This window comes from Fimicolochytrium jonesii, assembly GCF_025526975.1.
Source record: "Fimicolochytrium jonesii strain JEL569 chromosome Unknown EV422scaffold_9, whole genome shotgun sequence".
NCBI lineage: Eukaryota > Fungi > Chytridiomycota > Chytridiomycetes > Spizellomycetales > Powellomycetaceae > Fimicolochytrium > Fimicolochytrium jonesii.
Window position 1 is genome coordinate 734,634 of NW_026515676.1, and position 23,538 is coordinate 758,171.

Consider the following 23,538-nt stretch of genomic DNA (forward strand, 5'->3'; position numbering starts at 1 on the left):
ACTTGGGAAGGGGCAATGGGGCATGGACATTTGAACGTGGCGATTCCATATGGGTTCAAATAGATGAAGTGGAGGAGCAAGGAAGAAAGCACAGCACCGTCGGAAGAAAGCTGATGAGGGGTGCAAACGGCGAATCACATCCTCCATCGCATCGAAGTTCGAACCGTGCTGCCTGACACATGGCGCAATGCGAGAGACGATCGAATCCGCCCATCCTTTTGCAACATTAAACAGCTCCCGAGTGAGGATTCTGATGAGGAAGGTGCTGAGCCTGTTGAGAGGCGCCCGCCAAGTTGCGCAGCCGCTGTCAGTCAATCAAGGCGATTAGAAATTATAGGATCCCCGCCTTGACGTCACAGACCAGTTCTGGGTGACGATCATTCATCCCATCGGCGGTATGTGATGATTCCGATCGGGGGGTACGTTGCAACGAGAACCGAGAGCGTGGAGCGTTGTATTTGAGCCGAGCCCGTGGAGTTGCTGAGAGTGAGAGAATGCAGGCGCGTCTCCATTGATCAACTCCTCCATTGCGGGGGCGGTGAAAAAAAGGCAGGCGAAAAAAAGCAAAAAGCGGCGAGGGGCGGGCGATGTTCCATGGCTATTCTTAATCCCCAGTCTGATGAGACGCGCGCTCTTTCCTTCCACTCCCCTTCCACTCCGACCTCCGACTCGGACTGGCTTGGCTGTCTTGCCACAGGAAGTAAAAGCCCGTGAGATCGCCTTCCGAATTCAAAGCATCCAATTCATCCCATAACAAGTCGATCCACCCGCGCAACTCTCTGCTCTCTCGTTCTTCCCTTTCCCTATCCTTTCGCTCCCACACCCAACATAAGTCTTCTTATCGGTGGCCGGCGTTCTTTCTCCCAACCCCCACTTGGCGTATCAGATCTTCCGTCCTCACACGTAGCTGGATCTCACGCCTGTCTGTCTGCCGGTGCTCGCCCACCAGCTCAACTTTCAAACCCCGATCCTATTTTCCCCCCTCCTTAGCGGATCGAGTTGTTCTCTCGAGACACACAACGGTTTTGCTCACACGTTTTTCTCGTCTGCTGTTTCTCCGACGCTGATAGTTGGGAGGGCCCGATCGTATATAAACATAGACCCTGCTGCCGCTGCCCTTCTCTGGCAGAGTATAGAGTAGTTGTCGCACACCACTGCTAGAACACTACCCACGATACCTTCCTTCCCATCGTTCGTTCAGAGCAACCTTGCCTTCGACCGACGTTATAGAAACAGTGCAGCAAACATACAGGACCTTTCTCGACCTTCCTCACACTCAACACACAACACCAACAGCATCATGATATCGACAGCAGTCCTCAACCAGCGGACCCGCACCGCCGTCGTGCCCCACCGCCCATCCTCGACTTCATCCACATCCTCCTCAACTTCAGCATCAACATCATCATCAACAAAGCGAGGCGGCCACGTCTCCTTCGCCGTCTCCTCCTCGGAGATCAAATCGCCCCACATTCTCTACAATTGGTCCGGCGTCAACCCCATCGCCAAGCACTCGCAGATCTACTACCCAACATCCAAAAAGGAACTCGCACAGCTGATTCGGTCAACACATGGCCGCGTCAATGTCGTAGGCTCTGGATTGTCGTATGAGAAGATTATGACGACGCCCATGAACGACCCCAGCGCTATACTAGTCAGCATGAAGAACTTTGTCGGCCTCAGACGGATGACAAAGGATACAGCAGTGTTTGGAGCAGCAACGACTATCGACGAAGTCATCCGTATCCTTGGAACCCACGACCGCATGATGCCCTGCAGCCCCGGCGTCATCGGCGTGCAAACCCTCGCCGGCTCCATCGCAACCGGCACCCACGGCCAAGGTCTCTTCCAAAGCAGCTACGCCGACATCGTCACCTCCCTCCGCGTCGTCCTCCCCAACGGCGACCTTGTCACCGTCGGCGGACCCAACGGCCGTGAGGACTTACCCCTCGAAGCCTTCGCGACCTCGATCGGGATGCTGGGCATCGTCACGGAAGTTGAGATTTCCCACGCGCCCCGCCGGGTCTTTACCTGCACGAAACTGACGTGTGATATCACCGAGTTTCTGCAGATGTATGTCAAGTGGAACGAAAGCATCGAGTTTGTGAAGGTGTGGTGGTTCCCGGAGACGGACCAGGTGCATGTGTGGTTGACCCACCCGGCCGACACGGACTCGCCGGCCTACAAGGCGTTTGCGGCATCGGACCGCGTAAGACCCTTCGAAGCCGAGGTGTCGTCGTCTGCGCTGAACGACACTGTGCTCCTATACTGCAAGGCCATGTCGCACGACACAAAAGCCGCCCACGACGACTCCTCCTCAGACACATCCTCCCGCTCCCCCTCCCCATCACCCTCCTCGACATCCTCCCCATCACCCTCCGCCCAAACCACCACCCCCCCACCCCCAACAGACCTAACCCTCCCGCCCCAATTCCGCACCGTCCGCCGCTTCGCCGACGCCCGCGACCTCACCGGCTACCAAGAACAGATCCTCACCAAAGGCATCCCCGTCCCCCAAGTCAACTGCGAAATCGCCCTCCCCCTCTCCCACTTCACCTCCGCAACCCTGGCCCTCCGCACCTGGTCGCTCAACAACAAATCCCGCCTGCACTACCCGTTCATCTACCGCGCCACCGGCCAATCCCGCGCATGGCTCAACCCGGCCCACTCGGGCCCGGTGGTGTACGTCGGGTTGCTGGTGTACCTAGCGGAGGACGGGAGCATCCGCGAGGACGGGTTGGAGACGATGCGGGAGGTGCAGGCGATCCTGGCGCGGTTCGGGGGGTTGCCGCACTGGGGCAAGCATTTTGGGCGCGAGCTGTACGACTTCCCGAATGCGTATGCCCGGTGGGGCGATTTCGCCGCCCTGAGGCAACGCGTGGATCCGCGAGGACGGTTTTTGAGCGAGTTTCTGGGCGGTGTTTTTGGCGCGACGACCGAGAGGAGGACCGCGCGGAGGGAGCCGCTTACGGCGAGACTGTAGAGCTGTTCCCACATATGTACTGTACCTAATCGTTACTTAGATCTGTAATATATCGTCAATGGCACGGGCTAGATAGAAGCAACGCCATGGCGCAGGCCTATGCAGGTTGAACAAACAAGCGCGGTCAACGGAGAGACCTCCAAAAACGTGGAATTCTGCAAAAGTTTTCTGACGGCCACGGGAAGAAAGGCAGGCCATGTCTTCCTTCGCCGAGACATGATCACAGCTTTTGTTCCCCATACATCTCTAGTACGTCAAGGCATGGAAGATTTCCTGTTATGTCCATATGCTTCATATAAAAGTGCACCCCGGTCGAGTTCCCCTTGGCTTTTAAGTGACAGGTCGTGACATGTGTATGGACGGACGTGGCGAAATCGGCGCCTGATGAGCTGGCTGCCGTCCACAGCGCGGGGAAGCACAGCACAGTACGCTCGAGAACGCGGGTCCTTTTCGCGGTGAGGTTCGTGCGTCAAAGCCACGGTCGAGCGGTCCAGAGCGTCGTCCTCCCCGTGTTGATCACAGACATGTACGGCGTGGATGCGATAAGGATGATCGGGCAATCTCCCCACCGGCGCCGGTCCGCCGAATCCGTTTCGGACTCCCGGGAGGGGAGCTGTGTACGAGCTGCACGGGTTGTATGCGAGCAACATCGCCAGCCCGTCATTCTCGATGGTTTAGCCCAGGCTATGAAGCAGGTCCTTTCCTGATCCCCGCAGTCGGGGGTACGAACTCGTGCATGCGTATAAGGGCCAAGCGCAATATCATCCCAAACTGCAAGTCGGGTCCATCCTGTCCGTGTTCTTCCCATGCAACGTCACAATCCTCAAAAGAATCGAGAGCAGTTCACTTCGCGGCACCCGTTGCGCGTAAAGGATGGGTGTGGAAGCGATGGCATCGGGTGCTGCGACGTGACATGCTTTCGATTTTTTTGAGGGGCGTGTGCCTACGGATTGACTAGCCCCAGACGGCGTGCGTGCCGTGGGTCGTGTGAATATTGGCGTTCTTATTTCGTGGCTTTTTGGCAGTGGTCCGTTTCGTGCAGTGGAGTGCTTCTTTTTAGAGTATTTTCGAGACTCTTCTTTAACATCTCCAACGCGAGAGCCTTTTGGAACAGGAGTCGCATTGATTCCTCGTCTGCACGCGCTTCATGTGCCGTGTCGGCCTTTGTCGCTCTGGAGTGTGTCGAAGACTCTATAAACTGCAGTAGACAGCGAAGGGCGGTCAAGCGGGAGATCCTCCGGCAGTAAACCAATTATCGACCACTCGCGGATTCCGCGTCAATGGCATAGCTATTGAGCTGGTCGACGCAAAGCCTGCTCGCGGAGAAATGGAACAGCCGGCAGGTTAGGACAAGATGTATCCCCCCAATGAATCAAATGTGATGGTTTTCTCGTATATCAAGATCCCAACAAACAATTTACTGCGTCACGCCGCCGCATACGATTGCTTTATTTTCGGTCCAGATGCATCTCGTCAGATATGGTAAGGGTTGAATTCGGTTCCCACCTGGAAATCAGAAGCAAGGGCAGCAGCCCTACGACCACGACCACAAATTTGGGCTAGCCGTTCCTCCCTCTTGGCCAGGAGATTGGCGGTCTCTGTTGATATGAGGAGAGATTCCTTGCGATAGACTCCTTAGACACGGGAAGGAAAGGAATCAAACTCCTCTTGGGGGGGTGGGAGATTCTCCAAGATTGCGTGGAATTGCGTTTCTGAGAGTGAGCCAAAGTGAGAAAAAGGCTATGTGCTTCAAGCCCCACCCCAACACAGCTAGTTCTCTACCTCTGGAGGTCCTGTCTTGTATATGTTTTCAGGTGCAATGTGTTTTGGGGATCGTGGGAACGGGCATGTCAAGATGGGAAACTCGCCGAAAGACCGTAACCAACCCAGACGCGTTATCCTGACCAAGCCAATAGACTCTCTTTAGTTCGTCCAAACCTTACGCAAAATGTTCCCAAACGCGAGATGGCTAGGCGACTCGCCGCAACTCGTCTCTGACGACGACGAAGCTGACGGCAGCGAGGGGGCGGTTGACGCCTTTCCTGCGCCAGGCGACGGTGGAGATGTTGAAGTTGGTAGTGGGGAGCTTGACGAAGCTGGGATGAACGAGACTGCGGACAGTGCGGCGGTTGACGGAGTCGGTGAAGAGGAAGATAGTGCAGAGGATGTAGACCCACCCGGAACGCTTATTCCCCGAAAGCAAGGGGTGGGACGATCGCGGGAGTATGCAATGGCGACGACGACTGGGGAGGTCGATAACGACTTCGGAACCTTCGGCGCGGATGACGAGGGGGAGGTTGAGGGTGGAGGTGGAGATGAGGGAGATTTTGGCGACGACGGGATGGAGGAGGAGGAGGAGGAGGAGGAGGATGAAGGTGGAGTTGGGCGTGGGCTACCGGGTGCAGAGGGTGAAGCTGAAACGGGAGATGCGACGGCGGACGAGGTGGCGACTAAGCGGTGAGTAGAGCCAAACGTTTCCGGCCGGGATGATGGGGTGAGAGCAAGTTTTACTGCATCATCCGTTTCCATACGCACGCAAACTCACATACCTCAACCACCCAGTATCCTAGTCCCCCGCCTCCACCTCACACTCCTCACACTCACCTCCCCAACCCCACCCGCCCCAACAACCTCCCCAACCCCAACCCACTACCTCCTCCGCACAGAACTCGGCATCCTAAGCGGCTCCAAAAAAAAATTCAGCATCGCCTCCAGCGCCACATTCTCCCACCTCTTCCTCGACGTCGCGCGTGATTCCAGTGGGAAGGTGGTGGGGTGTGAGTTGAATGGTGCGAGTAGGGGCACGGATGTGAGTCCCGCGGGGAGGCTGTCTCCGCTTGTGAAGGAGTGGGGGGTTAGGGTTGTGATTTGGAAGAAAACGGTTGGATGTACGAGTACGTGGTTTTTGCCCCCATTGGCGTTGGGATGGGGGATTGTACATGGACTCTGATATTGATAACACCCTTCACTTTTCAGCATTCAAAACCCGCGGCTATGGAACCGAGATGGCGCATTTCACGCTCGTCCGGCACGATAACGGGACTTATGGTGTCATCCCGGCTCTGCACACTGGGGATGACGACGCTCAACAGCCACCAGAGGAACGCCCAGCTGCAAGACCGTTGGGACCGCAGGAGTTTCGTGTGCGGATCAAGGGGGGGTGTAACCCGGTGCCGAGGAAGGGGGAGGAGAGGCCGTTGTTTGGGGGTGTGTGTGGGTTGGATGTGGAGGTGGAGTGGGAGGAGGTTAGGGTGCCAGTTGGGGTTGAGGAGGATGGGGAGGTGGAGTTGGAAGGTAGAAATGAGGAAGCGATGGATGTGGATGGGGACGAATTTCACGAGGTGGAAGAGGAGGTGGAAGAGGAGATGATTGATTATGAGATCCATCAGCATGGGATCGAAGATGAAGGCGGGGACGCGGATATCGACAACTACATTGAAAACGAGGTCGATGGGACGCAAGGCCCTACGCGGGTGTTGGTGGTGGGCTCACCGAGAGCGTTGCGAAGGGCTGCTCGGAAGCGGTCCATCTCCTCACTAAGGGAGGAAAAGGAGGGTCCGCCAAGCCGAAACCTACGGCCGCGAACTTCCGCAAGTGTTGGTATCTGTACGAATGTGGAGAAATTCGAGGACCATGAGCAATCTCAACCACATCGAAATCTACGGCCTCGAACTTCTGCTGGGAGTGGTATCTGCAAGGAGCCTGGTCCGTTGATTGTGGATGAGGAAGGGTTCGTGGAAGATGAGGAAATCATAGAGATCGTCGAAGCCCAACCCGACCGCCGACGCCGCTCAGTAGCCCGCTCCGTGACGAACGATCCCGAACCCACACCCCAACGGACCCTCCGCCCGCGCTCATCCTCGGCGATCACGGTGGATACGAAAGACGGGATTGTGGAACTGGAAGCGGGGCGACACCGGGAGAGGGTGAATACTGAGAGGGCGAACGAGGAGAAGATGGCGGCGTATGATGTTGGGACAGTGCTTGATTATAGTCGGGGGTATCATACTGCGACGAATTTGCCGATCTTGGGCGGGGATGAGGAGGGGTATGATAGGTACGCGGTCTTACATCCTCTGAAGGTTCACGCTTCGTGATACTGATCGGTTCCTTTTTCGTTTTGTAGTGACGATCACATGAACATGGACTTCATGCTAGCCACCCAGGGCCAGGTAACGTATCGTCTCAACTACATCTCATTCTTGAACTCTCATTGACAACAAATATACAGAACCTCGACCGCCTTGCACCCACCCTCCCATTCACCCGCCGCGCCCTCTATCTCGCATGGAACAAGCACTGTTTAAGGGATAACCCGCTCGGGTCGTGTCATTTTGGGAAGTCTATGTTGAGATTTGTGAAATCTGTGAGTTTCCTCTCAACTACTCGTTCACAGTCAACAATTCCAACGAGATGCTAACACGATCTCTCGATGACTTGAAGCTGCAACACTCGCACCACCTCTTCACGCACACGGACCTCGTCGAGCTGGTGTACGCGTTCAAGTGCGCGGATTTGATGAGTGCGGATGAGATTTATAGATGTTTGAGGGTGGCGAAGAGGATGCGGAGGGAGGCTGGGGCGGTCTCTCCGGGGTGAGGTGGGGAGGTGGGTTGTGGGTGAGGCAGATATACACTGGGCGTTCTAGGCGGGTCTAAGAGGGGGTCTCACATTTTTGGGAAGGTTGTTTATGCGGCGTAGTGTTGGGTGGAGGGTCATGAGCTTATCGGTTGCTGTGCGTGCCATTGCGACGATGCATAATAATACTTAGCACGTCCATATGGTACTCAAGATAGCGATACTGTATGTGCGGGCTGGCGGCTGTCGGCTGTGATGCATGTCCGCTTTTCCCTTCAAATTCACCTCCTTCACGCGTAATACAAGGGTTAGGTTTAGGGTTAGGGTTAGGGTTATACAGCTAGCAAATCCACAAAATCCCAGCTGTTTGTGGCCCCGTTCTCGCTACCATACCACGCCGAATGCATCAGGCCAAATGGGTGTGGCGCACGATGTGAGAGCAAACCCCGCTTCTGCATCTCTACATACGGAATCATGCGCTTCAACCATATCAGACACTATCCTATACTAAAAAACACGGGATTGCCTATCACTACGTATGTATCGCGGAGACGCGTAGCTAATTATCAACCCTCGAAAGCGATCTGTTTCGAGGTGTTGACGGTGAGGACGAACGCGCCAAGTTGCCCGGGCTCGAAGGTCGACGGGATGATTGTGTATGTTCCCGCTATAGACGCAAACAACCGTCAATGAGGAGAGCATTCTCCAGTGAAACCGCCGTTCCACATCCCGCAAATCACACTCACCCGCGAGTAACTCACACCTCAAAAAGCAAAACCCCTTCCGATAACTCCCGCTGCTCAATACAACCTTATCCACCACCGCCGCATTCCCTCCACTCCCACTACCACCACCCCCAACATCCACATCCATCAACCCAGCCAGTACCTTCAGATTCACGCCATACTCCTTCGGCGCCTCCAGCGTCGCTACAATCTCGATCGGTTCCATGGGCGGGATAGTGAGGACGTACCGTGGGTTGCGGGTGAAGGTGGGGTGGTTCATCGACCCGCCTGCTGACTTGCGCGTCCATTCGCCTAATGTTTGGTGCGAGAAGGTGCATTTGTCGGTGATGCGGGTGATGCGGAATGGTGACATGGCGTACACCGTCAAGGTATATCTCAACGTGCGTTCAGACTTTTCATGCTGTGAGAGAACGACCGTGTAGTTGTTCAATCCGACGGGCGCCGTAAATTTGATGAGGATGTGCGGGTTATTGATGTACGCGCCGCGAACGAACGGCGTGTCGGGGTAGTACACTCTCTCTCCACCGGTGTTGTCGTACACATGGAGGGTAAGATACTCGGTGCTTTCCTCGGTGACCGTGACGTGTTTCGTGAGGAGGATCCAGACGGCGGTGAGGCGCGTAAGCTGCACGTCGACTTGAAGGGAATATTGCGGGTTGCCGCTGAGGTTGAACGCGTCCTTGCGAGGGCCCGTGTTGGGCCAGGAAGCATGCAGTGAGTGGCGATGCCGCCACATGGAAGGGTTCCAGGAGACGTGGATGGTTTCGAAGAGGGTGCTGATCGTGTCGAAGGGCAGGGCGTAGATTCCGTCTTGGGTGACTTTCGTGGTGGTTGCAGTTGCACTTCCCGCTGATGCTCGCCAAGGGTTCTTGAACTCCAGCATATCTCGCGGCGCGCCGTCAATGACGGCCGGGTATGCCTCGATTACAGCATACGCATGGCCCCGAATCAACTCCATCTGTTGGACGACCGCCCCATCGTCCGGCGCCGGCGCCGTCGCAATAGTAATCAACGCATTTCCCGTCCTCAATCCATCTCGCAAGCGCTGAAAGATCCGTTTGGCGCAAAACTGCGGGTCTTTGAAGAAAATGTTCTCGGGGATCCACCCCGTCATGGCGTGCAGATCGATGCCCGAGTTGGACCCGGGAAAGTCGTAGCCGCCCCAGACTTTCAGGTACGCTTTCTCGATGATGCTCGGCCATATATCGCCTCGGGAACTGAATGCGCAGAGAGGTTTGCATTGATGATCGACGGGTATCGTGTCGTCAACTATGACCTGAGTGGTACACGGAATGATCAGTATCATGAGAATGGGATGCTAGACAACACGACGTTCGCTTACCTGCCGGGCTACGCCGTTGATGATAAGCTTCAAAACATACTTTCCTTCCGGATTTACGACCGGATGGCCCTCCGAGTTCTGTGGATGTATGCATCCAACGACCACCTGGATGTTCATCGCTCAAAACCAAAGTCCTCAAAAACGCCGGGCCCAGCACGCGAAATGGCATGGATACCTTCTTCCCAAACTTCGCCTCGTAAGCGGAGCTTACAAGTAAGGAGGCCACGACTGAGCAGTCTGTTACAACATCCTTCGGGAGACGCAAATGTCAACTTAATACCAAGATAGATAACACTTTGGCAGAGCTAAGGATGATGGCCTACTTGATAGATGTCTCCAGGCTTCGCATCGGGTTCCACCATGCGCGACCGAATCTCGCCGGCCCTCTTCCAGCAGTGGAACCTGGGCTTCTGTTGCGCAGAAAGGCGTAACGGGCCGTCAGGATCACTATTCTCTTGTAGGTCAGCACTGCAACCGAAACTTGCGGAAAACAATGACAGAGGGCTCACCTGAAAACATGCCCTGTACCGAAGTGTTCAGAGTAATCTAAGGGCAGCCAAGGTAGATAGATCCTGCCGTTGATAGTAGACGACTGTCTGAGCACGTCGATCTCATCGGATTTCAAAGCGGGCCCGGATTGAGTGCCTGCAATGCATGAGGATCAGTGACGTGTTGCGCGAAGTCTCGAGTGGGAAAAGAAGCCACTAACATTGTTTCGGCGGGACTAGATCTAGACGGCGGAAAGGATGTTGCGATGAGCATGTATAACGGATGGTTACATGGGATGAGAACTCACCGCTCGGTATTTCCGTCAAGGACGGTTGTCTCGAGAATGGAGGCTCATTTCCTAAGGTGATCTGGATGGAGCGAATATGATCAGTGTTGAATCCGGACGTTCGCTCGCTAGATAAGAAGCCTCAAACCAACCTTCGACCCCGCGGTAGACAACGAGGGCCGAGGTACCAAGCTCGATATCTGCTCCGCTCGGTGTGAATATTCCTCATACTTTTCGAGCAAGAAGCGGTTCTTTTGAGGATCGGTTTCGACTAGGGGAAAAGAAGAGAGGATGAGCCAGACACGACGGAAGCAGCCTTTGAGTGTTTTCATGATAATCCATACGTTTCAAAAGTTTCAAGATGCCCTGCCAAAGATACGTGGATAAAAAGTGAGCGTTCAACAATCTCCATAGCCAGCTCTTAGGAGTCTCTCTACCTGCGAGGCCTGCGCATACAGTTCCTTGCTGTTCTTCCAGTTCCGTGCCGTATCCTCGCTCACTGCTTTTGCGGCCGCTGCAAAGGTCTCAATATACAAAGTTTTTAATTGCTGTTGCTTGTGGTCGCCCATCTACACGGTGAATAAGCGGTGTTGTGTTTCGGCCAGCGTAATAGTTCCAAGGACTCCGTCTTGCAAGGACAACCGTCACCCATAGTCGTGCAGGCAGAGAGTTGACAGGGTTGCGATTTTTCCCACGCTTTCAATGGCGGCGGAGAAAAGGCTTCCAAGCTAGTATGGACGCAGATGAACACAGCCAAAGCCACGCGTGAGCATACCGTACAGTACAAGCGGAGGGAGGCCGGACTCGCACGGACGAGGCAATAATCAGGCCAATATCCTCGCTATCCTAGCTCTCATGAAGCTCAGCACCAAGCGGCTAGCGCTAGAGGTATTGAATAACTTGCAGGCTTTCTGGCATCACCTTTCTCGGGGTGCAGCGTTGTATTCCGCCTAGGTACGACGTCGACGTCACTCGAAAACTTAGTGTGCTTTCTGACCTTTCTGATTTTCTCCTTTTTGAGTGCTTGCACAACCGTAACTGCCCTTCCTCCTTGAGGCGGGAAAGGGGAATGGTGGGGTGAGTGAGGAACAGGAAGAGGAGGAGCAGCAGGAGGAGGAACAATAGGGAGAGGAGGAGGAGGAGCATAAGGCGCAAATGAGTGGCATGCATTATTATGACGAGTGAAAGTTGCGGGCAGTTGCGGGCAAACCACTCCAGATAAGGTGTATATGTAGCATAGCATAGCCACAAGCATCGAGTTCCAGAATGTGTCCATTAATATAAGATTCTTCAAGAACCGCAAATGAGATTAGGTGGACCAATCGACCAATCCCGAAACTATGAGCCAGAAGCGGTCGACGGACGTATGCGTAAGTAGGGGGCGAGTGCTGACAATCGTATCCGCACACTCCCAAATTTCTTGAATTTGGATTATGTGTACTGACGTCGGCGTTCACACACTAGTCATTCGAACCGAGGCAGCGTAGAGGGAGCGGAAGTAGAGGGCATCGCAACTCAACTCAACCGTACATATGTGGACGTCATTGGCATTGGGATGGTATGGATTTACGCTACATATTACATTGGATGGTTGCATCATCAAGACTACCAGGAGAAGCTACACAATACGTTCCATGACTACCGAAAGGCTTGCTCCTATGCATCACGCAATGACACGCCTGAAAGACTACGCTCTGTGTACACAGCGGCCCTAAGTGGACCCCCCCTGGTTTGCCCTCGAGCGGGATATTGTGTTGCTAGACATATAGAATCTCAGACTCTCTTGACAAGTAACGCGGGCTCTTCTCACTGTTGAAGGAGTGCACGCTTTCAGATGCCTCCATTTGAAGTAGACGGCGCGGCCGGGATCCCGAGTGTGTTTTGATGGTTGCATGCGGAAGCTTCTTGATGTCCTGGGGTGCCCGCCATCTTCCATAAGCAGTCGACTTTCTTCTGTATCTCTCCCAGCAGACGTTCCGCAAATTCAGCTTTTCGGCTTCCATCATCAGCCTCCTCTTCACGCTTGCGCTGGTGTCGGGCTTCGAGCGCGATTGTAAGTTTCTCCAGTTCACAAGTATAGTCTCTGAATGAGTGACGGGTCTCGATCATATGGCCGTTCAGGTACAGGACATCGGTGCAAGCAACCCGCTCGACAGCGTCCAGATCCAAAATGTGCTTTCCCGCAAAGAGGTACCATCGGCTCATCGTGGGCGAGGTGAGGGCGCAGACTCGGATTTGAGTGAGCGTGTCTTTCCGTCCGACGACTGTGAAACTGCAAACCTCTCAACCGGCAGATGATGGCTTGGGCCGAAGAAGAGAACGCTGCAGTGTCTGAGAAATCCTGCAATATAACACGGCAAGCACTCCACACTACTTCAACTTCCGGTTTCAGAAGGCTGATGGTACCGTACTCCACAAAATGCGCTGTTTCAGTGCTCCCAGCTGTCAAACTGTCAGTGCGCGGCGAAACAACGCTTGACGGGAAAACGCGTCGCGAGGATTCTTCCCCGGTTGTAACGGTGATGTTTCTCCCACCAAATAAAAGGTGGGGCAATGCCTGACGACCTCAATTGCGTCAAGGCTGTACCGCTAGTCTTCAGTTCGGAGAAGAGAGAAGGCACTTGATCGCTCGGCATCTTTGGCATCGCCGTCGGGTGGGACGGGTCAGATGGGGGGTGGATACTCGCGCTGCATACCACAGCCGCGTCAACAGCGTCCGGGTGGTGGGCAATAAGGTCCAAAACAGCCTGTCCGCCCAGGCTTATTCCCACAAGCACAATCTTCCCTCCGGGTGTCGCGGCGCGTAGAGACTGAATGTACTCGTGGATATGGGCGGTGGAGGAGGCGAATGAGAAGGGGCGGAGGGAGGCAGAGGCGCCGTGGCCTGGGAGGTCGGGCGCTGAGATTGGGTAGCCAAGGGAGGTGAGGAAGGGTGTGGTTGTGCGGTACATGCGATGTGACAGGGCGCCGCCGTGAATGAGTATGAGAGTTGAGCGAGGGGGTGCGGTGGCGGTGGTTGGGGCGTAGGTTTCGACGTGCATATTGTTCATTGTTCTGTTAATGCGGGCGATGAGGGGTAAGTCGGGAATGGATGGGAAGCCGGGTGCGACTGCTCGCTTGGCTGGCATCTGGGCTGGGGTTCATCACTGCAGTACTGTCACTTCCCGTCACTAATACCTCCTACTTCTCTCCCCAACGTCCAGCTGAGTTTAACGTTGGCCCACTGGAAGGCGTGAGCGATTTCCGCGCACGCTTACAGTTCCTACCAACAACGGCTGCATGTGAAAGCTCAATCCAGGCATAACCGTGAACATGAAGGAGGGCTCTCGCGCCTCATCGACGGCCAGGCAGCAGCTGTGGTTAACCTAAACATGACTGTTCACGCGGTGAGTGTTTCCCATCACACTTGCGCGTGAGAACCTTTTCATCGTTGATATCTTCCAGCCTTTCTCATCGAAAAACAAGTTACGAAGCGTTCATTCGCCAACCCAAGTGCTCAGTGTTGCTGTATGCAAGTCCTTCCAATCAATGCTCTGTCGAAAGAAAATGATTTCAAAATTGCTCCCGGTCTGACATGTCTTGCGGGGATGTTATCGGCGCGAAAACAGCCGCGCGGGCGGTGCGGCAATTGTGGCCGTAGGTTCTGAGGAAGGATCATCTGTCCTGTGCCATGTACAGTAGGATTGTGCGCTGCCCATCAGCGTAACCGACGCACATCCAAGTTCCTTAAGACCAACACGTGTGTTTCAAAGAAAAAAAAAGAGCCCGTCAAGGATTGGGACCGTCTAAATCGCACCAAGGGCAGGCCCTTCGTCTGTGGAATCTCACCACGCCGGCGGGTGGCTGAACATGATTGCGTCCGTGCCGCCGCCGCCTCAGGAGTATGCTATCCGAAGACGCAGAGGATTTTGCTGGCCACCCGCAGAAGCCAAGATGGCAATTAAGTGTTTTGTGAGCTTTGCACTCGTGGTAATTGGGTTCGTGTTGCAAAGCCTCGAATTTCATACGCTGCTTCCTCGTGCGATGGTTACATCCACTGCCTGCGTCGCAAGTAACGTGGTACAGTCGACGTTCGCATTGAAAACGTGAGAGCGGTAATCTACCGAGGGGATGAGTTGTCGGTGGAAGTGTCGGCTCCTGAATGTTTCCACTCGATACATTGCCCCATGGCTCAGAGTTTCCTTTTTGCAGTCGATGGGCCGAACCTACGAAATGCCGACATCAACCGCTACCATATCGAACGTTACCTATGGAGCCTCGACACATCCCATTCGGACCATCAAACCCGGTCAATGAGTTGCACGTCCATAGGATCATATCCCGGTGTAACTCAAAGACGCAGAAGGCCAAAATATGCAGGCGGTGTATTGAATGTATCCGACAAACGGAAAGGAGCAAACGCCGGATAAAATACAATAAGCCAAAAACAAGGCTCGCAAGTGGGATGGAGTACGCGAAATGGTACATCGCTGACTCGGATATTGCATGCACGGCGTTTGGGCTTTGTCGGACGGGCGGCAAAGCCAAAGTGTATATGTCAGGAGTACAGACGAATGGGGTTATGCTTCGCGCAGATTGGGTGGGAGGTGAGGATCAGTTGTTCTATCGAATTTGGAACGTGCGGGTGTCGTAGTGCACATATAGTACGTACTATATGTGCACTACGACAGCGCTTGTCCGGCGACACCTCGAAAACCAGGGTTTATCAGCAGCGGCTGCGGAATTGGCCAGCACGGCCTACAAAACATCCACGAACCACAAAGAACAGTTGTCCTGGAAGTACTTCAGTATGTGGTGTACTGAACGGCGTCTCGATCCCATTTGCGCCACCGATTTGGACGTGGTGAATTACCTCGACTCCCTCCATCACAATGGGAAAAGCGTCAAGGTCATTGAAAGCGCGCGGTCCGCAATCACCAGCACCCTCACACTCCTTTCCCCGAACCGCTCCTTCCACCGCTCGTACCTTGCTCAGTCGATAGTAAAGGCAATGCATCTTAGAACCGGCCCACGGAAGAAGGCCTACACGACAATATGGAATCCGGCGACTCTGTGAAATTATGTCGCATCCTCGGCGGCGGATTGGAATGAGCTGTGTGCAGTGAGTCATCAATTAGCCGTCATCATCATGCTGTCTAACAAATGCCGGCCAAGCCATTTGGCAAACCTCCATCATGACCTCCGTCTAGAACTCCGATCGTGGCGACCTAAGGAATGGCAATATCAACGTCAACATGAGGAAGAGGTCTTTGAAGGACACGACTACTGTGTTATCACCGTCGCTTGCATTCCTACTCGCAACCTCGACGTCGGTGCGCTCTACCCTCGAATGATCGAGCTGCAAGGTACCCGCCGAGCGGGCCTCAAGGCAGTCTTCATCAACATGCTGAAGAATTCCCCTATGGCGCCGAATACCATATCCAAACTCGTCGCCACCGCCATGCGCGATGCGGGAATTGGTCCCGAATACACGCCGAAATCGATCTCTCACGCTGTCACCACCGCTCAACGCAACGGCGGAGTATCCACCGAGGCCATCTGTGCCGGACGCTGGCTCCCCGGCTCCACGGTCTTCGAAACACACTACACCATCCGCGACGACGACGGAAAGGTGCCCTCTGACGACGACGACAGCAGCGCCGATTCAGCCAACGAAGCCGCTGTCGCAACCTACCTCAACACGGCAGCCGCGGCGCTCACTACATTGACGAATTAGCACAACCTTCGAACGGAATCCATTATGCTCTGGACGGCGGGAACCCTAACCGGGGACTCGGGTGGATGATACCTCCAACATCGTCAAGCATTTGGCGTGGGATCGACTGGCGAACGGTAACTTAGTGAAGTGCAGGGGGGCAAGAACACGGCCAGTACCGCCGTGATCGATAACCGCGTTGCCAGGTACAGCAGCCAGACGACAGCAATACGCACCAAAAGCGATCCCTGCCACTGGGAGCTCATCACACCCATCTTCAAATATGCCGACCATCCGGCGACACGCGCGAGCGTCGTCCTCTGCTGTCGAGATCGGCAGGCCACACGCCTCTACGCTCGAGTGCCGCATCCTTTCTGGAACCAGCCTAGACTCGCTGTATACGACGCTTTGCGGTCATCCCGTGCGGTTTTGATGGACAGAGGAGCTCGAGTTAGGGCCCTATATCGATGGAAAGTCCTTAGCACAGGCTCCTAAACAACCCCAGTTTTGCTGTCACCCCATCGATGTCAACATGTGCATACCAGAGCAGCCCTCATGCGTCCGACTCGCTGATCGGAGTCGTGGCTGCTGTCAAAATCGGAGTACTGCACTTGCACATGAATCACGCGCGGACTGCGCAGCCCGGCGGAGGTGGCTCAGCACTTGCGCGAAAAGTCAAAAATCCAAATCCTCCCGACTTTTGTAAAGTTCCTCTCCCTTCCCCACGACGTTTCCTTCCACAACCCTCCTTCCGATTCTATCCAATGGAAAAAAGAAAACAAGGAAAAAGAAAAGCCCAGGATGAGCATGATGACGCCTTCCTTTCTTCTTGTTTTTTTGCCTCTCCATCATCTTCTCCTACCCCCCACGTCAAGTCGCGTCAACGTAAGGAAATTTCAAATTCCGACTGTGGCTTGCTTTTCCACAACCTTTTTTTACGACGTGGAAAGGGTGTCGGAATGTACAGTAGGAAACGTTTTTACCTTTTCCAAGTGGCTCGTGGGGAAGCTTGCATTTGCTTTTTCTCTCCTCTCTCGATGCCATGGTGGATGAGACCTCCAAAATGTGTATAAAAGGGCGGGGATAGAGACTCGTCCTGTCTGTCTCCCTCATCACATCAACAATCAACTCCACTGCATCAAAGCAATCAACATCCTCAAACCGAAACCTACCCCAACTCCAACAACCCAAACACAACCAACAAAAATGGTCAACGTAACCCCCTCCCACCTCGCCTCCTTCGCCAACAAAGGCGCCCTCCTCCGCGGAAAGCACGCCGCTAAAGATCTCGACTCTGCATCAAACAACAAGAACAGCAACGGGTTCAAGATGTCCAAGGCGTTCACGCAGGATTCCGCCGCGTCGGTGGAGTCCGCGACGGGCAAGATGGGCAGGGTTAAGGCGTTCTTTGCTGGGGCTAGCTGGAAGTGAGCGCATCGAACCCGACCCACATGTGCATCGATTCGGGGCACCTATACCGAGCAATTCCATGCATCCGACCCCTACCGAGCGATCATCGGGCGAGACGTCGCCGGTCGCAAAAAGATCGGCATGATTATCGACACCCTCCCCACCGATTTTGCGATGCACCATCTAGCTCGGAGCCGTCCGCGTCAGGCCTCAGACCCCGCTTTGCCTTCAACATCCCACCGCACCCGGGCGTGCATCAAGATTCACTGCCGACGAGACACTCCGGGCGCTTTTGGGATAGCCACATTGCGAAGCTCGCATGTCTTAAGCCTGTCGCTATAGCTAGCATATCACATAGATGTATATACCCACTGTAAATTTCTAATAGCACCCTTTTCGCTCCATCAAACGCCCGTATATTGTTTCGTTTTGCGATGGCCATATAGAGCATGTAAACTCTTGAGAATAAAGATGATAACAACCTACCTTCGCTCGCTGTTGCCCAATTTAAACCATATGTCTCTCCTGTTCGTGCGACGAGTAGAAGCCATGCCGGTACGGTCTCTGCCACGGCAGCTTGGGCTGAAGTGAAGCAATGCGCGTGGAAGTGGAGTTTGGGAGTTGTCGTCTGGGGGCCGCGAACAAGAGTCAGCAGTGGGAGAAAGACGAAGCAGTAAGGTTAGTAAATGTAGTGGAGGATGGGGTAGCGGTGTATGTGAGCTTGTGTGTCCTTCTTGGCGAATACCCGTTGATGTCCCTGTTTGCGACGTGGCGAGTCGTTGGGGGCCGAAAGCGGCGAACACGAGAGCGCACTTGTCATTCGTTCGAACACTCCCCTGCGAGATCTTGCTATTCGCTGCAACAGCACAGGCCAACCCACAACCACAACGAGTCTCTACTGCCTCCACCCTGGGCACATATCCACTCTCAGCAAACTTCACTGAAACGCACCACCCACTTTCACGACCCAGAAATGACGCTAAAAGACCGCACAGCCGAATTCCTCTCCGCCGTCGAGTCCATCCAATCCCGGTCCGGCGGCCCCGGCAGCATCCTGCCCGCCGACCGACACGCCCTGCTCTCCCCCACCCGCTCCCCCCGGCACGCCCAACCCCCCCAATCCAAGTCCGAATTCGCGCGCGCCGCCGCCTCCATCGGCCGCGACATCAACTCCACCGTCACAAAACTCCAAAAACTCGCCCGTCTCGCCAAACGCAAAACACTCTTCGACGACCGACCTGTCGAGATCAACGAGCTGATATATATCATCAAGCAGGATATCGCCAAAATCAACCAGCAGATTGCGCAGTTGTCGGGATGGATGCGGAAACATGGCGGGCCGAACGCCGGGAATGCGAATACGGGGAGTAGTCCAACGGCACTCGCATCACAAGCGAATAACAACAAACAGGTCCGCGAACACTCGACGATCGTCATCTCCTCATTGCAGAGCAAGCTCGCCTCCACGTCCAACGAATTCAAGAACATTCTCGAGATCCGGACGGAGAATATGAAGGAGCAGAAGAATAGGAGGGATCAGTACTCCTCCTTCCCGGCCGCGTCGCCTTTAACGCCTGCCGCAGGAGGAGGAGGGAGCGGGGCAGCAGCTACAAACGGGGGCGGGATAATGGGCGGACCACCACCACAAGGCGGGATAATGAACATGGGCGCCTCCCCGCTCGACTCCTCCCCGCTGTACAACCCCTCCCGTCGCCCCACAACCCCCTCCAACGGCGACGGCGCAGTCATCATCGACCTCTCCTCCAACCAACAACTCCAACAACAATCCCTCATCCCGGCCCCTTCATCCACCCTCAACATGGAACTTATCGAATCACGCTCGCAGGCCATCGAATCCATCGAATCCACCATCGCGGAACTCGGGCAGATCTACCAGAATTTCGCCTCAATGGTCGCCACACAGCGCGAAATGGTGCAGCGGATCGATGAGAATGTGCTGGATATCGAGATGAATGTGGAGGGGGCTCATAGTCAGTTGTTGAAATATTACCAGGGGATCAGTAGTAATCGCTGGTTGATGATGAAGGTGTTTGCGGTGTTGATTGTGTTTTTTATGATGTTTGTGCTGGTTACGTAGGGAAGGGGGAGGGAAGGAGGGTTGACTTGTGCCGAGTGGCGCGCTTTCTTGGACCTCATACATCTCATCCCAAATAATATATACCTCCGGACTCCGAGAGCCCAAACATCGTACCGCCGAGGGACCGTGTTATGTTTTCGAATCTGTTCTGTCATTTTGCGCAAACGAACGAAGCGGGGTGAAAACGAAAATATGATACAGTGTATATGGAAGGTAGAAAAACAGGTGGGGAGGGGGGGAAAGGCACACCCAACAAACGACCGACGAACAAACAACGCCACACACATGAACAAGACACAAAAGCACAACCCTCATCCCTCCCGCGCCGCCCAAAAGCATCCCCGCGGTTCCCACACAGTCCCCACATCACATGATCAAACAGTCCTTGTCCCCCTGTCCCTCCCTCCCGTCTCGTTCCCGCTCCCGCTCCCGCTCCCTCTCCTTCCCACTCGAACTACTCCCCGCAAAGCTCTTCCTCTTACTCTTCAACAAAAAACTATGCAGCGCCGCCGCCGACGTATTCGTTCCCAGGCCTTTATCTTTCTCCTTCTCTTCTTTCGGAGAGGAGGCGGATGAGGCGCGGCGTTTTGCTGAGGTTGGTGGTGGTGGTTTTGAGGATTTGGAAGCGGTGGTTGTGGTGGTGGGGAGGGAGGGTGCGATGGTGGGTGGGGCGGTCGCGGGTGGCGGTGCTTTTGGGAGGTGGTGGGTGTCGGTGGAGATGGAGGGTGGGGTAATGAAGCGGGCTTTGAGGGGTTTGACTGCGAGTTCTTGTGTCGGCACCGGCGCTGTTTCCTCGTCTTCATCCGCAGCCGGGTCTTTAAGCTGTTCTTTGGATTTGGATTTCAGACTGGAGCGTTTACTCTGCGTCGAGGGCGGGGTTGGCGGGGCGTTCGACTGCTGCTGCTGCTGCTGCGTGCGTTGTGATTGTGACGCCGCCGCAGCGGGTGTGTTGTCGTCGATATCAGCCGCAAGCGCATTGGCTGTCTCCTCCATCTGTTGTAACCCAATCTCATTCAGAACCCTCGAGCTACTTCTCGTCAAGGTGGTCAACGACGGTTCGCCGGGGGTGTTGGCCGCGGTGGTACCGTCGAGCGTCGACAATGTTTGCGATCCGACCCCGGGCGTGGCTTCCCGATCGGCAGCTCCTACAGACCCGGCGCTCTTGTCCACCGCGCTACCCGTTTGCTCCTCATCATACTCCTCCTGCACTTCTTCCTTCACGCTAAGCTGTTTCGCATGGCGGTCCAGTGTCGCCACCCGTGCCAACGCGGGTGACGGGCCGGGAGGAGGACGCCACGACGCGGCGGAGGACGTGTCTGATAGGGACGACCTGGACGACGTGGAGGGGATAGTATCTGTTGGGATGGTGGACAGTGGGGCGTCCAGCACGGCTTCGAAGAGTCGGGCGGGGGGAAGGGAGGACGCGCTAGAGGGGGAGGACGGTGTTGCGGTGCTGCCCGCCGAGGCGCTGTGAGTTGAGGATTCGCTCGGTGAAGTGATGGTGGGAGGGGGGTGGTCTTTTGCATTTTCCTGTATAAGCTGCGCGCCGACTTCGAGGAGTTTGAGGCTTTCCTCTGCTGTGCGAACATCCTGTTTCGCCGCCATCAAATGGTGAGATTCGCAAAAAATGCCTAGAAAATAACCCGTGTGCAGTCTGTACCTTATACTTCTTCTGTATCCACTCATGCTGCAACAACTGACTCGCGCTCGCCCGTTTCGTGATATCTCTCTGGAAGCAACATCCGAAAAAGTCCCGCAGTTCCTATCCCATTGACAAGCCCAGGTAAGGCACTCCTTTCAGATCACGCCTTTCCCACTCTTGCTCTGTCCCCATCTCTCACCTGCGAAATATCCTCCGGCAGCGGCGGCGCGTCGTCCTCCACGATCCGGAACAAGGCGGTCATCGGGTTCTTGAGGTCGAGATAAGGCGGTTTGCCGGTCACCATCTCGATGATGGTACATCCCAAGCTCCATATGTCGGATGCAGTCGATGCGCCTTTCAATTCGATGATCTAATTTTCGTGCTATGTTCAGTACAAAAAAGTGTATTCAATGTGAATGCCTAGGAGTCGTACCTCAGGTGCCATCCAATACGGTGTTCCCGCTGCAAGTGAACAATATCCGATGGTGAGAAAAGATGCACGGGAAGCGCTCGACGACACAACATACCAATCGCGCCCTCGTCCTCGCCAACACCATTCAAGACCTTGCTCACGCCAAAATCGCTCAACTTCACAGTCGAGTCCTTCGTCGTCAAAATATTCGCGCACTAAATGACCCGATTCCGCCATGAGCACTCGAAAGCGTTTGGTTGCCTGTCAAAAGCCCAAGCACACCTTCAAGTCACAATGCACGACGCCCTGAGCGTGCAGATACGTCAGGCCTCTGAGTATATCCTCCGAATAGACCGCAGCGAGCTTTTCTGGGATCAGTAGGTTGTATTTCTTCATCACGCTCTGGAGTGACCCGCACTCCATATATCTAAAGCGGTAGTAAATTCAGTACTCTTGCCATGGACGCTAAGCAGGTAAGGAGGGGAACCCACTCTAAAATGATGTTGAGGTAGTTTTCGTCCAGTAGGAAGCCGAGGTATTTGACGATGTTGGTATGTGTTAGAGATTTGAGGAGCTCGACTTCTTGCTATGAGGGGGAGGGCGATCTTCATGAGCGCCGAGGACGGATGGAACCATTGATGTGCGCATATGCGCACGTACCATCAGATCTGTGACACCCTGTTCTTTCCGATCGGCTAACGGGATGCGTTTGATGGCCGCCACTTGCCCCGTTTCCATATTCAGCGCTCTGATGAGAAGGGCATACTGAATATCCTTATTCTTTGGGAGGACGAGAAATGCGAGACTCCCACTCACTGGTATACGGCCCCGAATTGTCCCTTCCCTATCCCGCTGCCCAATTGCTGTCAATTCAGACCAAGTCAATTCCCAGTGCTCATCATACTCTCAACATTCGTCACCTCCAACGAAAACGTACATAGTTCCCGACAACGGTCTTTTCCTTCATACTCCTCACACTTCCACTCGTCGACGGCCTCGCAGACCGATGAGGCGACTCCGTCCTCCTTCTCGAAACCTTCATCCCCAGCTCCGACTCCGATTTCTTTAACCGTGGGGCCCCTGACGATTTCACGGGCGTCGGACTGGCCCCACCCCTGCTGTCCATGCTCGACCGTCCACTATTCCCGCCTTTCTCGGTCCCGCTTTCGGAAGCCGGCGGCGGGGTGGTGAAGCTGGATGCGGAGGCGGATTTGATTTGCAGGAATGGCGCGTGCGTTGGCGGTGATTTCGGGGGCAGGGTGGGCGCGATGGAGGGTGATGCTTGGTTCGTTGGCAGAGGTGAGGCGTCGTGAATGATGACATTGTCGCGGTATGGGTTCAAATCGTCTGGCGGGCGGGCCTTCAACGGCGCTCCAGCGATGACCCGCGCGATGGTTAGGATCGTGGTGATGACCGACTGCATCTCTTTGCCTTCGAACAAGTCGACCGTCTGGAAAATTTCGTGGCCCTTCAAACCGAGAGTTTGGGCTGCAGTCAGAAAGCGATTAATGTTTTCCATCTGCAGAAAGGGCATGTTTCGAGTGCTGATAATGGGTATCGTCCCTGGTCTCAGCTTATTTATTAACCTAGATGTAAACGTAAGTGAGCACAGGTGTATCCGGGCGATGTGACATCTGAACAACCTTGGGTGGCACTTACTCGCACAAAATCACGCCATTTCTCAGCGACGCCCAAAGACTTTCGTCGGGTAGTTTTCGTCCAAGCGTCGACTCTATGAAAGCTACGGCTGCTTGTTGGTTTTCCGATTGCTATGAATTTTGTTGAAGTCAGTCAGACGCAACTCTTGGTTGGATGGGCCGATGGTTGAATGATGTGATCGATCGGCGGATGGTAAAA

The 23,538-nt window shown here is 54.7% G+C and overlaps 7 protein-coding genes across 7 annotated transcripts; 4 read left to right on the forward strand and 3 right to left on the reverse strand.

Annotated features, from left to right (window-relative positions):
* Nucleotides 1-1,027: 1,027 nt before the first annotated feature.
* Nucleotides 1,028-3,110, forward strand: EV422DRAFT_435367 (FAD binding domain-containing protein). Its single transcript, XM_053067202.1, has one exon. It carries the CDS (start codon nt 1,301-1,303, stop codon nt 2,981-2,983), a length of 1,683 nt encoding a protein of 560 aa, XP_052926349.1. The 5' UTR covers nt 1,028-1,300; the 3' UTR covers nt 2,984-3,110.
* A 2,068-nt stretch (nt 3,111-5,178) lies between these two features.
* Nucleotides 5,179-7,825, forward strand: EV422DRAFT_435436 (uncharacterized protein). The gene is made up of 6 exons (XM_053067204.1): nt 5,179-5,477; nt 5,546-5,871; nt 5,960-7,040; nt 7,110-7,155; nt 7,215-7,349; nt 7,427-7,825. The coding sequence occupies exons 1-6, from the start codon at nt 5,470-5,472 to the stop codon at nt 7,580-7,582; spliced, it is 1,752 nt and encodes a 583-aa protein (XP_052926350.1). The 5' UTR covers nt 5,179-5,469; the 3' UTR covers nt 7,583-7,825.
* Nucleotides 7,826-8,099: 274 nt separating this feature from the next.
* Nucleotides 8,100-11,139, reverse strand: EV422DRAFT_435443 (uncharacterized protein). Its single transcript, XM_053067205.1, has 11 exons — nt 10,862-11,139; nt 10,769-10,790; nt 10,577-10,695; nt 10,446-10,506; nt 10,359-10,379; nt 10,159-10,294; nt 9,973-10,096; nt 9,825-9,899; nt 9,650-9,754; nt 8,323-9,583; nt 8,100-8,228 (listed from the first exon to the last, which is right to left on the reverse strand). The coding sequence occupies exons 1-11, from the start codon at nt 10,991-10,993 to the stop codon at nt 8,128-8,130; spliced, it is 2,157 nt and encodes a 718-aa protein (XP_052926351.1). The 5' UTR covers nt 10,994-11,139; the 3' UTR covers nt 8,100-8,127.
* A 1,614-nt stretch (nt 11,140-12,753) lies between these two features.
* Nucleotides 12,754-13,505, reverse strand: EV422DRAFT_435376 (Alpha/Beta hydrolase protein). The gene has a single exon (XM_053067203.1). The coding sequence runs from the start codon at nt 13,472-13,474 to the stop codon at nt 12,878-12,880; it is 597 nt and encodes a 198-aa protein (XP_052926352.1). The 5' UTR covers nt 13,475-13,505; the 3' UTR covers nt 12,754-12,877.
* A 520-nt stretch (nt 13,506-14,025) lies between these two features.
* On the forward strand, nt 14,026-16,140 carry EV422DRAFT_615340 (uncharacterized protein; the record flags this gene model as incomplete). The annotated part of the gene is made up of 4 exons (XM_053073946.1): nt 14,026-14,509; nt 14,616-15,010; nt 15,095-15,476; nt 15,579-16,140. Exons 1-4 carry the CDS (start codon nt 14,274-14,276, stop codon nt 16,138-16,140), a joined length of 1,575 nt encoding a protein of 524 aa, XP_052926353.1. The 5' UTR covers nt 14,026-14,273.
* A 2,362-nt stretch (nt 16,141-18,502) lies between these two features.
* On the forward strand, nt 18,503-19,627 carry EV422DRAFT_495650 (t-SNARE; the record flags this gene model as incomplete). Its single annotated transcript, XM_053067820.1, has 2 exons — nt 18,503-19,089; nt 19,126-19,627. 2 exons carry the CDS (start codon nt 18,503-18,505, stop codon nt 19,625-19,627), a joined length of 1,089 nt encoding a protein of 362 aa, XP_052926354.1.
* A 115-nt stretch (nt 19,628-19,742) lies between these two features.
* EV422DRAFT_435633 (kinase-like domain-containing protein) lies at nt 19,743-23,536 on the reverse strand. Its single transcript, XM_053067206.1, has 11 exons — nt 23,341-23,536; nt 22,619-23,267; nt 22,498-22,544; nt 22,342-22,429; nt 22,173-22,267; nt 21,964-22,108; nt 21,797-21,896; nt 21,703-21,731; nt 21,469-21,639; nt 21,288-21,389; nt 19,743-21,217 (listed from the first exon to the last, which is right to left on the reverse strand). Exons 2-11 carry the CDS (start codon nt 23,213-23,215, stop codon nt 19,994-19,996), a joined length of 2,598 nt encoding a protein of 865 aa, XP_052926355.1. The 5' UTR covers nt 23,216-23,267; nt 23,341-23,536; the 3' UTR covers nt 19,743-19,993.
* Nucleotides 23,537-23,538: the final 2 nt, after the last annotated feature.